Source organism: Ambystoma mexicanum, chromosome 2p, assembly GCF_040938575.1.
Source record: "Ambystoma mexicanum isolate Mex_15411 chromosome 2p, UKY_AmexF1_1, whole genome shotgun sequence".
Classification (NCBI taxonomy): domain Eukaryota; kingdom Metazoa; phylum Chordata; class Amphibia; order Caudata; family Ambystomatidae; genus Ambystoma; species Ambystoma mexicanum.
This window is the reverse complement of record NC_090923.1, coordinates 116,147,059-116,162,330: the sequence shown is the minus strand read 5'-3', so window position 1 is coordinate 116,162,330 and position 15,272 is coordinate 116,147,059. Positions and strand designations below refer to the sequence as shown.

General features: G+C 46.3%; 1 protein-coding gene across 1 annotated transcript in view; it reads right to left on the bottom strand.

Annotated features, from left to right (window-relative positions):
* Nucleotides 1–510: 510 nt before the first annotated feature.
* Nucleotides 511–15,272, bottom strand: part of RPUSD3 (RNA pseudouridine synthase D3) — a 166,849-nt gene continuing 152,087 nt past the window's right edge. The window contains exon 10 of the mRNA XM_069643361.1: nucleotides 511–818. Coding sequence (XP_069499462.1) covers nucleotides 696–818 — 123 coding nt within the window. The 3' untranslated portion in view covers nucleotides 511–695. The remainder of the gene's footprint in view (nucleotides 819–15,272) is intronic.

The following is a 15,272-nucleotide window of genomic DNA, read 5'->3' as shown; positions in this document are numbered from 1 at the left end:
GGAGTGAATCCCTGGATAAAAAGCTGCATGGGGCTGTGTAGTTTGTAGAGTTTGCTTTTATACTGCACGTTATGGGGAAGGTTTCTCTTGCCATTTAAGTTTTTTAACATATGATTGAGTTTCTTTTTACCTCCTCATCTATTTGCCTTGTCAGAGTGCCTAGCTTCTGACAAAGTTGCTCACTGCCACTCCCTAATCAGCAGAGAAGGACAAGAATTTGTTTTAGGTTCAGTCCTTCTTCTATTGTTGTAACTGCTCTTTTACTTCCCAGCCAAATTCAGATTTTCAATACTAACGTTATAGAAATTCATAATTCTATTAAATACATGAAGGGGAAGGATTACACTTTCTCTCATCTTTACTTCTTGAGCAGCAAACATTAAAACAATAATATAAACATAACACAATGTAAACTACAACTCCCATGTAGTTTAAGTCTTTGATAGTACAGATTTTCCACACATTCGTTACAGAAAGTCATGATTCTATTAAAGACTCGGAGGCGAAAGATTATGCTCTGACTTCTCTTTACTAACTCGAGCAGCAACCATTTTAAAACAATAACATGGAAAACAATGACAAAAAACAATGACAAAAACTACAAATTCCAACGGAACCCAGCAATTTTGTAGTTCGTTTTCCATAGGTTGTAAGAAACCACGTGATCCTCTCCTCCAATCAGCATCACTTCTCCCTTATAACCTCCAACAACTCCGAAGTCCTTCCTCTTTCTTTCGCTGAACTGATAAACTCGCGCCCCAACCGGTAGACGACTTGTTCCAGCTGATTTTCTCAAGTTGTCGCTTTCTGTTCCGCTCCTGAAACAAACATAATCCGTTAGAAATCCCATCATGGACGGGTGGGCAATCGCATAGCAATACCATTATTATCCCAAGACAAGATTGCATTATTTCCAACAAGATTGCATTATTTACAACATGACAACATAACTTATATTATAGCGATTGAAATTGGGTGGAATAATCTTTCGCCTCCGAGTCTTTAACAGAATCATGACTTTCTGTAACGAATGTGTGGAAAATCTGTATTCTATGTCAATACTCGGAGGCTCAGATTATGCTCGTTTAAAGCTTACCTACCACCAACGATGCTTCTCGCTCCACTGGTCTAAAATAGAAATTCTTAAAGGTCTCCTCATTAGACCAGTCTGCCGCCTTTAGGACATCTTCCAGACGAGCCCCTGCCAGAAAGGCAGACGATGCCATAGCACCTCGTGTAGAATGTGCTCCGAACTGTTGCACGTCTAGCCCTGCCTTGGCCATGCACCACCTGACCCATCTAGCTAAGGTGGCTGATGCTACTGCTCTAAAAGGTTTCCTATTCGCTATCAGTAGCTGGTTTACTCCCGCAGGTCTCACTTCATTCGCTTTTTGTTCATACATTTTCAAGCACCTAACTGGGCACAACTTAGGCTTGTCCGGGAAGCCATGTACTCCACAGACTTAATATTCGTCTTTGTCCTCCTCGCTATGAAAAATATTACTCCTGAAGGTGAAAAAGATTTTCTGTTCGCTTCTAAAGCTATCACGTCCGAGACCCTTTTACAAGAAATAAGACACAGAAGTTTAGTTAACTTAGCCCACAGTGCTTTCCGAGACAAGAATTCATTGTCCGGCCAACTTTCAAACATCCTTAAAACTATACTCACATCCCACAAACGAGAGTATCTGGCAGCGGGAGGTCTCATACACCTTATGCCCTTCAGAAGCCTACACACCAAGGGATGCTCGCCTACAGGCTTATTTTCTATGTACGCATGGCCTGCTGAAATCGCTGACCTATAATTATTAATGGTCCTGTAGGCCTTCGCCTGTGCTGCCTGCGCTGCCAAGAAATTCACTATGTGTACTACATCTGTATATACGGGATCAACCTGTCTCTCCAGACACCAATCACTCCATCTATGCCATGCCACTCTATATGCCTTGCCTGTCGCCGGAGCCCAAGACTCCCTGATGAATTCCTGAGCTGTGCCTGAAAGTCCTGGCTTAGACCAGTTCTCCCTGAAATCGCCCAAGCCAGAAGACTCAAGCTCCCTGACCTGACCAATGAATGGATCTCTCCTGCCGGATTTAGCAGTATATCCTCCCTGGCTGGCAGGTCTCCACATCTGGCTCCCCATCCCCAGCGGCTGGCGTCGGACTCTATCGCCAGGTCCGGGGATGAGCCAAATATCGCCCGGCCATACCAGGCTTCCATGTGGCAGAACCACCATTCTAGCTCCAGTCTCGCTTCCTGTGATAGCCTCACTTTCTGTTCGAAGGAAAACCTCTTCTGAGATGGTTGATCTTCAACCTCTGCAACGTCCTGTAATGCAGGGGCCCTGGGAATATCGCCTGTATCGATGATGACAGACGTCCTATAAGCCTCGCTATTTCCCTCAGGGAAACCTCCTGCTTCGCTATCATCACCTTGATCTCCCTCTTGACTGAATTGACTTTGGCTAGGGGTAATTTGAGAATGCCCTGCGTTGTCTCTAAGCTGAACCCCAGAAATTCCATATCCTGAGCTGGTTCTAACTGTGACTTCTCCCAATTTATTAGGAATCCCAGCTGTTGTAGTAACCCCGTGGTTAATAGGACCCGTCGAACCAGAATTTCTTTGTCCTGGCACATTAAACATATGTCGTCCAGGTAAATAATCAGCCTGATCCCCTGCTCTCTCAGGTGTGTCACCACTGGTTTCAAAAGTTTGGTGAAACACCATGGCGCCGACGCTAGCCCAAAGGGGAGACATTTGAACTCCCACTTCTGTCCCTTCCGAAGGAACTGGAGGAGTTTTGTCTGTTCTGGCCGGATAGGAATCGTTAAATACGCATCCCTGAGGTCTATCCTTGCTAGCCAGTCTCCTTGCTGGAGAACATCCCTTAGAAGATGGATGCCTTCCATTTTGAAATGCCTGTATACCAGAAAGTAATTCAAACCCCTCAGGTCTATCACTGGTCTGACCTTGTGTCTCTTTTTGACCAAAAACAGATTGCTTATAAAACCCCCTGGTCCTTCTGAAGCTGGACCGATTGCATTCTTTACCTTTAGCAATTTTACCTCCTTGTCTAGAAGGACCTCGTCTTCGCTGCTGAATTTTATCCGTCTTGGCCGCACTACCTGATATGGTTCCCGCCAAAATTCTAACTGAAACCCTCTTACGGTCTGCCTTATCCAAGCATCTGAAGACAACTCTTCCCATATTTCGACATACAGTTTCACTCTCCCTCCTACTGGAGGAATACTTGCATTTGACCTTTCTATTACTTTCACATCTCTCACCTGAGGAACTCTGGTGCTGTTGCCTTCCGTTGTTCCTCCAACCTCTACCCCTGCCTCTTCCCCTAGAAGGGAAGAAGGGGTTGGACCTTCGGTCTTCTTGTCTCCAAGCTTTGTCCTTGTAGGAGCCTCTGTACTGGCCACGGCGGGACGAGCGGCCGCTTCCTCCTCCAGCCTTGTCGAAAACTCTTCGACCGAAAATCTTCTTCAGGGAAGACTTGGCCCTGTCCTTCGATAAATAAGTACTGGCGAATTTCGCCATGTCCTTGATGAACAAGTCCCCGAAGAGCTTGCCTCTCGCGGCTGTGGCCTGCTCGGATGTCGCCATCTCCCCTAGCCTGGAGTCCAGTTTCATTAGGATCGACCTTCTCCTTTCGGTTGCTAGCGCTGTATTTGCGTTACCGAGCAGGCAGATAATCCTCTGAGCCCAGCCAGATATGATGTCCGGGTCCATGGGCTCTTTCTTGGCCTTCGCCTCCTCAGCCAGTTGCCAGATCTTGGTGACCGGTCCTAGCATGTCCAGCACCTTGTCCTGACAGGAGCGCCAGGATCTGTTGATGCCCCTCTTCACGTCCCTGCCATATCGGCCCAGGAACGTCAGAATTCTCTCGTCAATTTCCGGGGTCTCTGCTACCGCGTCCGGGACTCTCGGTATTGGGCACTCTGCCTTCAATTTAGATCTGGCTTGTCTACTTAAAGGTGCCCGCAGGTGCCATCTAAGATATTCCGCGATCTTCTCCAGAGGGTCCCATTCTTTGGACCTGGGGTGAATAAGCTCATCAGGGTCGAACTCCTCCCTGAGAAGATCCTCCTGTTCCCTCCTGCCTTTCTTTTTAGGTTGGCTTTCCTCCTCTTCCGGGGAGGTCTGGTCTTCTGAGGAGGTGTAAAACTCAGATCTTGAGCTGCTCTTGCAGTAGTCGTCGTCCGACTCGCTCGAGCTAGCGCTCCGTCTCTCGTGGGATCTCGCCTTCCTTTTCCCCGATCTGTGGGGTGAACCCGGGGGTGTCTGGGCGCTGCGGCCCCTGCGGGTTTTGTGTTTACTTCCCCCTCTCTTTTTGCGAGCTTTGCCCTGGGACAAAGCCGCCAAGCTTCGCAAAATGCCCCTCTCTTCCCGGGGCCTTTCGGCACTCTGCAGCATCTGTACTGCTTCGCTCATACGGCGCCCACTGACATGAGGGCCGTCAGAGTCGTCGGTGTAGTCGCTCATGTTTTCACCGCCTCTGTACACTATAAAGGTGCCTTGTGCAGTTTGCTTGGGCTGCCCCCGTCAATATATGTATTGAGAAGCTAGGCGAGCCCTCATATGAATAGCAGTCTTGCCTGGGACTGAGCCCGTCAAGTGGAGGCCGTAGCCTCTCTCACCTCCTCCCCAGTGGCAGAATGAGGGATAATGTGTTTGTGCTGACTTTGCAGCTCACCGTCTCTGAGCAGGACTTCCTTGCCTGCGGTACCAGTTTCAGCCACTAGGTGGCGTGCACAGCTAGGATATGAGCCGGTGACTCCTGACTGTACACCCGGCTGTGCGCCCCGAGTGACGGAGCTTCGTGAGGGCCAGGGATCAGAAAATAACTGTATGAGCCCCGAGGAGCTTAGTGCCCTGTCTCCTTCTCCTGACACGTAAGTTCGCAATGGCGCCGGAACTCCCGAGGTCCCATCGCGCTGTTGCGAACTTCCGTGCCCGCAGTGCCTCCTAACGAGGGAAACGACGCCGGAACAAAGGTCCCGTCGCGTTTTCCCCGCGGATATGCTCCGCCAACGTTCTACGCGCTCGCTAGCAAGTTGCGCGCGTTAGCCTGAGTAAACATATAAACCCTAAACAAACATTCCAACATTAATAAAACGAAAGGTACTTATCTCAGCTGCTCGAGCAGCAAAGAAAGAGGAAGGACTTCGGAGTTGTTGGAGGTTATAAGGGAGAAGTGATGCTGATTGGAGGAGAGGATCACGTGGTTTCTTACAACCTATGGAAAACGAACTACAAAATTGCTGGGTTCTGTTGGAATTTGTAGTTTTTGTCATTGTTTTCCATGTTATTGTTTTATAATGGTTGCTGCTCGAGTTAGTAAAGAGAAGTCAGAGCATAATCTGAGCCTCCGAGTCTTGACATAGAATTCATATATTATTGGTCTTTTCGAAAACAGATAATCGTTATGACCAATCAGAACATATCCAATTCCATAAACACCAACACCTTCCTGCTCCTACCCTCTTTCTTTGCTGCTTGGGTAGTGAGTAACTGCAAGGGAGGACCTACAGGCACTAATCGGGAACTTACTAAATCAGAAAATAATAAAAACAGTTGGGGTAGCAGAAGGACAAAGCCTAGTCTTAATCACAAGAAGAAATGAATCAGACAAGCTAAGGATGGGCAAGGATCTCAGGGAACTGAACCCAGAAGTTTTGAGTGACAACTTCCCTCTAAGTAACTTCCCAGAAATTATGCAGACGCTTCACAGAGCCAAGATGTTCTCGAAGCTAGACTTGACAAGTAAAATTGCACCCAAAATCTAAACCACTAACAGCGTTTGTGATGCCATTTGGCACCTATCAGTACACTAAAATGTTGTTTGGATTATGTTCAGCAGCTTCAGTGTTCTAGAGAACCCTGAAGGTAACTCTACATGGAATATAATACAAGGAATACAAAAAGTCAGATATTGTAATCTATACTGTACAATACTTTTTTATTATTATAATGTACAACATTCTTATTTGCATGGATTACTGAATGTTCTTAATTGTGAAAGTTTTATCTTTATTGTTAAACCAATTGCACACTTAAAAAAAGGCTGAAAATACAAGACTTCCATCTGAAAAAAGAAAAGTGCGAAATAGAAATGGAAAAACAAGATATTTTAGGATATACAGTAATGGAACTGAAAGAATGTAAAATTCGAGCAATAGACCTTGCTCCCGAACCACAAAACAAGGAGCACTATGCAAAATCGTAAAAGACAAGTAAGACTGCGTGAGGAAGCTACTGAGGAAAGGAGAACAATTTGAATGGACATAACAATACAAAGGGACATTCCAACAGATCAACAGATGAAATGAGAAATTTTGGGAGCTGACAAATCTGAGGATGCCGTCCCTTCTGCTATAGAGGTAGATGTTTCCATGGAGCCAGGGTGGTACGCCCACAGTAAAATAGTCCCACTGGGGGTGGTACACAGGGGGAGGATCACATGGGATAGGAAGCCCCTTATGGGATTAGGGACGACCCCTCCCAGAGACCGCGGTATAACCCTGTTTATATTGAGTATATTGAGACATTTGAAAGGGGCAGATGTACTTGGCAGGTGAGCTAACCAAGTCGTGCTGTGGCTGCATTGCAAGTCAGGGATCCGCACCCATATGAGGATTAAATAAGAGGGTCCTACGAGAAACCGAGACTGTCCAGAAGGAAGTGTATGTTTGCCAAGAGAATAAATTCATGTTTTGTGATACAGGTTTGCGAGTCTGGTCCTCACACCCATATAAAGGCCTGAAAGTAACCAGTTAGAAGCCAAGGAAAAGGATCCAAACCCTGGGTCTTGGGACATTGATTGTTAAGAAATTGAACATTTGTTTTTCCTTTGAACACTTAAGACCTGTGCCAAGAGCTGTCACTAGTAGTCTACTTTGGATTTTGGAGTCCTTGCACATTAGTCATTAGGTAATAGCGTTAGGGTCAGAAGTAGGGTTGAGGGACAGGACTGTGACTGACTGTTTATATTTGGACATTCTGACAGTTTTCCTTAGATTTCCTGGAGGCAGGGAAACCCCTCTTAGTTTAGGGATAGAAAAGGTCTTTCTCCAACCCCTTTACTTTTATGAATGAAAGTTTATAACCAAACCAATACCACACTTGTATCTGAGCCTTACTCTTGCACCCTTACAGAGCACCCAGCCTTAAACCTTTCAACGTAAGATAATAGCTGTTGATGCAAGTGCATATAGTGTAAGAGCTGCACTCATGCAAAATTCAGGAAGCAAGATGTACTCAGTAGACTTTGCATTCAAGATCCTAACTCAGTCATAGAACGAAAGATGTTGGCCTACACATGGGCAGTGAATTATTTTAGTACATACCTCTGAGGTAGGAAATTCATACTGTGGATTGTGATGAATCTGATGATGTCATCACTCCTTTCATGGGAATACCCTCTCCCCATGTGGCCATGGGATGGTAGCCGCTACCTGATACTGACCCTGGGGGTGGCTATTTGAGTGAGGACCACATGCGGGGAGGCGACCCTCCAGGGGATGACACAACATTATCAGGTGAGACATAGTATTCCCCTTGCTTGTATGAGGAAAATCACCACCCTTCCTCTTCTTCCCGGGAAAATAATAAAGCTATCTATGAAAGACACCAATGCCCTATGACTTACTGGAGGGCTAAGGACCATGTAACTAAGAAGAAGAATAAACCTGTCTCTAATCTCCAGGTAAAGTCATCCCAAAGCACTAAGACATGGAGCAGGGCGAGAGTAAGAGTAAGAGGGAACATAGAACCTGAGACTCCAACTATGCGGTCTAGTTGTTGGAATGTTACACTTAATGCCATGAAGTTTAAAAGCCAAGAAGGAGATGGAGTGCTTGTTGTTCCCGTCTCGGGAAATTCGCTGCTGGCAGACCGCTGCACTGCGGGACAGAGACAGCATTTCGGGTCGGGAGGCGATCTCAAGACCCTTGCAGTGGAGGTGGTGAGATAGGAAGCCAGCCGAAGCACTCTGCTCCGGTGCGGAAGATCGGAGAGAGAGAAGAATGCTCTGCCACTAGCAAGAGGCACACTGCTGGCAAGAGAGAACGCAGAGACCGACAAGAGACCCGCTTTGCCCCCGCAGCCTGAGAGAGCACTGTTGGAGGCACGCAAAGCCAGTCACAAGAACCGGTGCCAAGAGCAGGCTTCAAACCATGTGAGAGCAAGCATGTGACAGAGGTACAGTGCTGTTGCTGGGAAGAGATGTCCGGATGCCACAGAAATGAGAAGCCGGTCCCTGTGAGAACGGACCGACTGGAACAGACACTTTCATACTGGTGAGCCCACAGTGGAGGGTTGGGACGCTGGGTAAACTATTTCACAAGAGGAAATGCTATTGTGAGAATGGCGAGGAGAGAGACCCCTTAGTACGGTACCAGTCATCTTCCTCATCCCAGTTTGGAATAATGGGAAGTAATAAGAATCATTGAAAAAAACCTGTAACATTACTTCAATAGAACCAAGAGACGATACATGCCTCGGGTTTCTTGTTGAAGGGAAAGAAAAGTCCTGGCAAGAGAAAATACCAGACGAGTTGTGGGTCTGGGACTCGCACCCAAAGAAAAATGAAGCCAATAATAAAGACTTGGCAGGAGGGTTCAAGGGAATACTCATTCCCCCTTGGAGTCGCACAAGAGAACTTGGCAGGAGAGTATTCTAGGTGCTTTGCGAGTCTGGGATCCTTACACAAATTGTGTAAAGAAACTGTATATGAGAACCTGGCAGGGCATTATACCAGGTATTTTGCGAGTCTGACACTCACACTCAAGTTGTGTTATCTTGGAAAGAGAATCCCAAGGAAGACCATGCCCTTAGGATTTGTATTATAAGTGTAAAAAGACCTGGGGAAGGGAGTCATTTGCCCTGGTGTGGATTGCAACACCAAGAGGAGGGAGTTATCCTCTGGGGCTTTACAGAACTTGGTTATTCTTATGAACATTTGTTTTGCTGGATAGCATCCTGGGGGAAGGGAGTAATTCCCCAGGAACTATAAACATTATCCATTATGTGGGAGGATCACATGGGAGGGGAATGGATAACCTCTTTAACCCAAGATTCCCCTATCATCCCTAAAGCACTGAGGGCATATTGTAAAATAGAGCAAACCAATGTAACTACTATACAATCCAAAATAATTTAACATCAAAATCCGCAAACCATTATGGACTACATGATCCATAAAGCCCTTGGTACTGGGGTGAAGAAGAGGGGCCCAGAATTAGTAAGGATCAACAATGTAATTAACCAGAATATGCGCCTAGAATATGCGGCCTAGTTGTTATGACTAGAAGGACTAGGGATAACAGACACTGCCCTACTATGGATCAAATCCCTACTAACAAACAGAACAGAAACAATATGGATGAGACCTTGTAAATCCAAACCCAGAGTCTCCACGTGCGGAGTACCACAAGGATCATCCTTCTCTCCGCTTCTATTCAACATCTACATGTACCTATTAATTAAACTCATCAAAAAACACGGCCTCACATGCTACAATTACGCCGACGATACTCAAATAATCTTCAACATACAAGACACCCGAGAAGGAAACACCACACTAGAGAATTGCCTTTGTGACATATTCAACTGGATGAACCTCAACCATCTCAAAATCAACCCAGGCAAAACAGAGATAATGATTGTTTCAAAAAAGGGAGGAGACATCAACTATATCCCCTGGCCAAGAGAGCTCGGCACCACACCAGAACCATCATCAACTGTAAAAAACCTAGGAGTCCTGATGGATAACAATCTCACTCTGGAGCCACAAGTAAACTCGGTAATCAAGAAATGTTTCTTCCTCCTGCGAGCAGCAAAAAGGATCCTACCGTTCCCGTCGTTCGCCAACAAAATACTTACCATCATCGCTCTGATCATGTCCAGAGTAGACTATGCCAATAGCCTATACCTGGGCAGGCCCGAACGACTTCTAAAAAAACTGCAACGCATACAAAATGCAGCAGCCAGACTCCTCCTCAAGCTACCCAGAAGAGAACACATCACACCCGCGCTAAAGATACTACACTGGCTACCACTGAAACAACGAATAAAGTGCAAGGCCATGTGCATCACACAGAGCAATACACAAACAAAGCGCAGAATTCCTAAGCGACAAACTACGCCTACAACAACCGACAAGAACACTAAGATCAAGCACCGACATATGCCTCGAACCAAAACCCTACAACGGAAAAAAATTCAGAGGACCGTCTTTCTCTCACCAGGCACCCAAAACCTGGAATGACCTACCTAAGAATATACGGAATACAACAAACCACCTAGCATTCAGGAAACTCCTCAAAATCATGGCTCTTCAAAGCGTAACCACAACGGAGATGCACTAGAATGCCAAGACATTAAAATAATGATGAAAATAACCCCAACCTCGGCCACTCTCAAATTGGACAAACACTCAAACCAAGAACCAACCACTCGACAGAGCATAAGACCTCATGGAAAATCGCCACAAATGAAGGCTACAGAGACTGACCACATACCTAGACCCAGCCGAAAGCCCTCAAATGACTCTCCCACTCATACGTACCGGACAAAGATATCCAGACCGGCAGACGCACCTAGATAGACGTTGGCCTGCGTCACATCTGGATAGGATTGACTGAAGGATAACATGCCAGCGCCTAGAAAAAATGTGAATGCTAGCATATGCCACACTTAGAGTTGTGAACACCAGCCTGCGTGGCGTTCGGATGGAGTTGTGAATGTTAGCATGCCCACACCTGGACGGATCTCTAAACTCTAGCCTGTGCCACATATAGATAAAAGTGTGAATGTTGGCATGACCGCACCTGGAGGGAGTCCTAAACCATGCACTGCGCCGCGTCTAGATGGGAATGTGAAGGCCACCAAGTGCCACACTCAGACAGAACTGTGAATGTTAGCTTGGTAAAGGTCAGGTAACCCACTAACCAATATAAACTCAAACTCTGCATACTTATCGCACTCAAACTCACACAACCATTGTTCTCACAACAAGCAGCACGCACTTCACAACACTGCAACAACACATAAGCCGGAACAACAGCACACGCGGACTGACTCCGATCCGATACCCGCACCAAAGCTCAGCACCCAGTGTATACTCAGTAGAAGCTGCCAACAGAACACCACTCCTCTCACTATCCTACTCCCTTCTTCACCTTACTAAACCATCCCACCTTTATCATTTACAGATCCGCTTGAGCACCTGGGGATCAATTCCGTTTGTGACAGTGCGCGGTACAAATACCTTTAACATTTAACATTTTAACATTTAACTGTAATTCTCACTGATATTTTCCACCCATTATTGGTCATGTTACCGGCTCCTTGTTGTTGAATCGTTGCAAATTACTGGAGATGTTCCAAATAGTTCCATCACTGCAAGCACTCATTCTGGTGACATTGACTACATAGCTTTACCTAGCCCCAAAAATGAGCGCATGGTTTGTCACTTTTATTCTAATTTAATAGCTTGCATGGTATGGGAGGAGAGGCTCACACTGAGCCCTTTAGGTTTTGACCTTCATGAACTTAACAACTAGGAAAAGGCTTCAGCTTTCCTGTCTGTTCTATCTTTACCACGAAAAGCAGGAAAGTGGAGAATGACCCTAGGGAGCTCCTTGGGCAGTCTCTAAAAAGAACAACTGAACAATTTTCATCCTCAACTGAAGTACCAGTACAAGATTGGTCGTGGTTGGAAGCAGCCATAAAGATGTTTTTCAAATAGTATCCTAACGCATTGCCCTATTGATTACTTCTTGGAATGTTTGTGGTCAAGCCAACTTGGCTAAAATCTTTCAGAATTCTACATTTTTTTTAAGGGGAAAACACTTTACACTTCAATTTCGATGACTTTTCTACATATACACAACCGACATCCAGAGGCCAAATGGGTTGCACTAGTGGAGGTTTGGCTATCACAATTGATTTGAATTTGTCAATTAATATGCAGAATATTGATTTCCCATGAAGGCCATTTAACTGTTGGGTTGACCTCAAAAGCAACCAATTTGGAACTTCATTTAATTAATCTGTACTGACATCCCTCCAAGTTGACCTTGGTCTTGATTCAATCTGCCCTACTAGTGATATTAGAAGACTGCTTGGAAGAAGGCTTTCATGTAGTAATCTTTGGGGGGGGTGGGGGCTTTAATTCGAACTGTGCAGCAGGAGCCAAGGTAAATGACTCACGGGCAGTCCCCCTCCTGAACACTCTGCAGAGCGTGGTAAGGGGGGTCGATTGGGACTCATTTATAACCAATTGGGAGATGTACCTCGTGTTGCCACAAGTCGGTAACGATCCTTCGACTCATTATACTTGGCATCGAGGGAAGGTTCAGTCTTGGATAGATCATATCTATGTTTCCAATACTGTTAGTAATTTGTGTAGGCCTATATCCTTTTATGATCTGCTTGTTGGAGACCAGATCATTTGGCCACAGCAATGCTATCTACTGACCAAGGTGGCTTAACCTTGAAATGGAATGTTCAAACCTGTTTTTCTTTCATAGATCTCTTAAACAATTACATTGGTAATGTTCAACTGTTTGAAGATGAATCTGTGTCTGTCATATATTAATAAATGAGACAAGTTATATGCATATCCAATCAATCAATTGGCAGGTTATCCCAAGGACTCACCGTTACCTCTTCCTCCGACAGACCCCCTTTCGGTAGTGGAAGGCTCTTCTTGTTCCAAATGGAGAGAAGATAATGAAAGCCTCCCAAGTACCTCTTCCCCCTCCCGGATAAACCAGGTAGAAGAAGAAGTCCCAGGGAAACCCTCTGGGGAAGAAAACCCTGTTCCGAAGGTAGCGGTGTGTTGTCCTCCGTTGCAGTCGGGGATTTCGGCGAAGTCAGGAGGGCGTTCGTCCTTGAGAAGAAGAAAGAGACTGGTAAGTATCAGAGTGTAACAGAGGGATAGAATGTAAGGTAAGAGGAATGTGGATTACCCTTAAACCGGAACAATAGGGGGAAGATGATGGTAGTCAGAATCTTCCGAAAACCTTTGAGAAGCAATCGAGGCGGAGCTAAGATCTGTTTTGATGGTGCAGAGTCTTGCCAGTGTGTTTGAAATGCCGGTGCGTGATGTGCCTGTTACTAAGCGAAGAAGAGGATAATAGTGAGTTGTGAATGTTAGAATAAGCGGGATTGGAGGTAATTGGTTATATGGGATTGGGATGAGGCTTACCACGGTCCGGAATGGGACCGGATGGCAAACTTGGTTGATGAAGAGGAGGAGACCGCGAACTCGGAAAACAAAGAGGTAGTTGGAGAGACGCTAGAATTTGAAAACAGGAAGTTTAGAAGCTGAAGACAGTATTTCGCAAGTCAATTTCTAAGACCTAGGAACGAACTTACGTAGCGTTGTTAATGAGGAGTAGCAACGCAATGCCGTGTTGATCTCCGGGACTGATATACCCACCCTCGGGTAGGGAGGCAGTACTTCCGGGAAATCAAGGTGTGCTGAGGCTAGACTCGCAACTCCAGTTACGGCGGCCATCTTGGTAGTAGAAATGGCTGACACCCGCCGTCCTATGGTCCATCGATGCCACAAAGCCCAGCGTCTCCGAAGGGGCGTGACAGTATGCCCCCTCAAATGCCCCGGGCCTCCCGGTTTGGACGGATGGGACAAAAAGAACCGGCGGACCAAAGTAGGAGCATGAACCGCCGATGCCGGTTCCCAAGAGCGATCCGCCGGAGAATAACCCTTCCAGTCAATCAAGAACTGTAGACGACCCCGGAAAATGCGTGAATCGCAAATTCCCGCCACTTCATACTCGGGACCTGTCGGGGTGATGACAGGAGAGGGTAATCCTTTCCGTGCACGGGAGAAACGATCCGCCACGTCTTTCTTCAACTGCGAGACATGAAACACAGGATGAATCCTGGACCAGGATGAAGGGAGATTGAGCTTGAAAGCTGATGACCCTATACGCTTCAAAACGCAGAAAGGGCCGAAATATTTCGGGGACAATTTGGATGGTACCAGATGACGAGGCAGAAATCGAGATGCCAACCAAACCAAGTCTCCTGGTACCAACCGCGGAGCCGGAGTACGATGTCTGTCAGCAGAGCGTTTGACCCGGATCTGGGCCTCCCGAAGAGAGGTCTTGGCTGTTCGATGTCCCAACTGGATGGCATCAACGAGAAGATCCACATCGGGAAATTTTGAAGTGGAGACCGGTCCGCTGGGAAAACACTGAGGATGGTATCCGTAGGAGCAAAAAAAAAGGGCTGAATCCCAAGGCTGAATGTCGAGAGTTATTATACGCGAATTCAGCCAAAGGCAACAAGGAACACCAGTTATCTTGTGAGGAGGAGATGTAACAACGCAAATATCCCTCAAGGGTCTGATTTAGGCGTTCCGTCTGACCATTTGTCTGCGGATGGAAACCTGAACTCAATGCCCGGGAGATATGCAAACTCTTGCAGACTTGCTGCCAATAGCGAGATGTATATTGTGAACCTCGATCAGAAACAATGGTCTCAGGTAATCCATGAAGGGAAAAAATCCGTGAAAGAAAAACTCTTGCCATCTGAGCTGCGGTGGGAATCCGCGGAAGTGGAACGAAATGTGCCAATTTTGTGAAGTAATCGATTGTGACCATGATTACTGTACAACCGTCTGATGGTGGCAAATCAACTATGAAATCAGTGGAAATCATTTGCCAAGGACGGTCCGGGATCGGCATTACTGAGAGGAGTCCTGAAGGGGCGTTTCGAGGGCATTTTGACTGCAAACAGATAGCACAAGCGGACACATAGTCTATGATGTCTTGAGTCATTTCCGGCCACCAGAAGTTACGTTGGATCAACTCTTTAGTATTAGCCACACCTCGGTGACCCGCTAGGTATGAGTCGTGACAGAGATTTAGAACTGTCTTTTGCAGTTCACTCGAAGGGAGGAAGAGCTTCTTGTCCTTATAAGCACATCCTTGGACCAAGTTGAGTTTCCAGGTCGCCAGTAACTGTGGATTCAACTGAATAAATTGCAAAGTGGAGTTAGCCACGTTCTGTAAAAACGTGGTAACTACTTGCACGAATGTGGCTCTGGGAAACAGAGGTTCCGATCGAAAAGGCGTAGAAGAGGTATAATCCTTTCTGGACAATGCATCAGCCTTGAGATTGACTCTCCCGGGAATGAAGGTGAAAACAATCTCATACGGTGAAAAGAAGTGTGCCCAACGTGCCTGCCTGCTATTTCGGGTCTGAGCATACTGTAGGACGCGTAAATTACT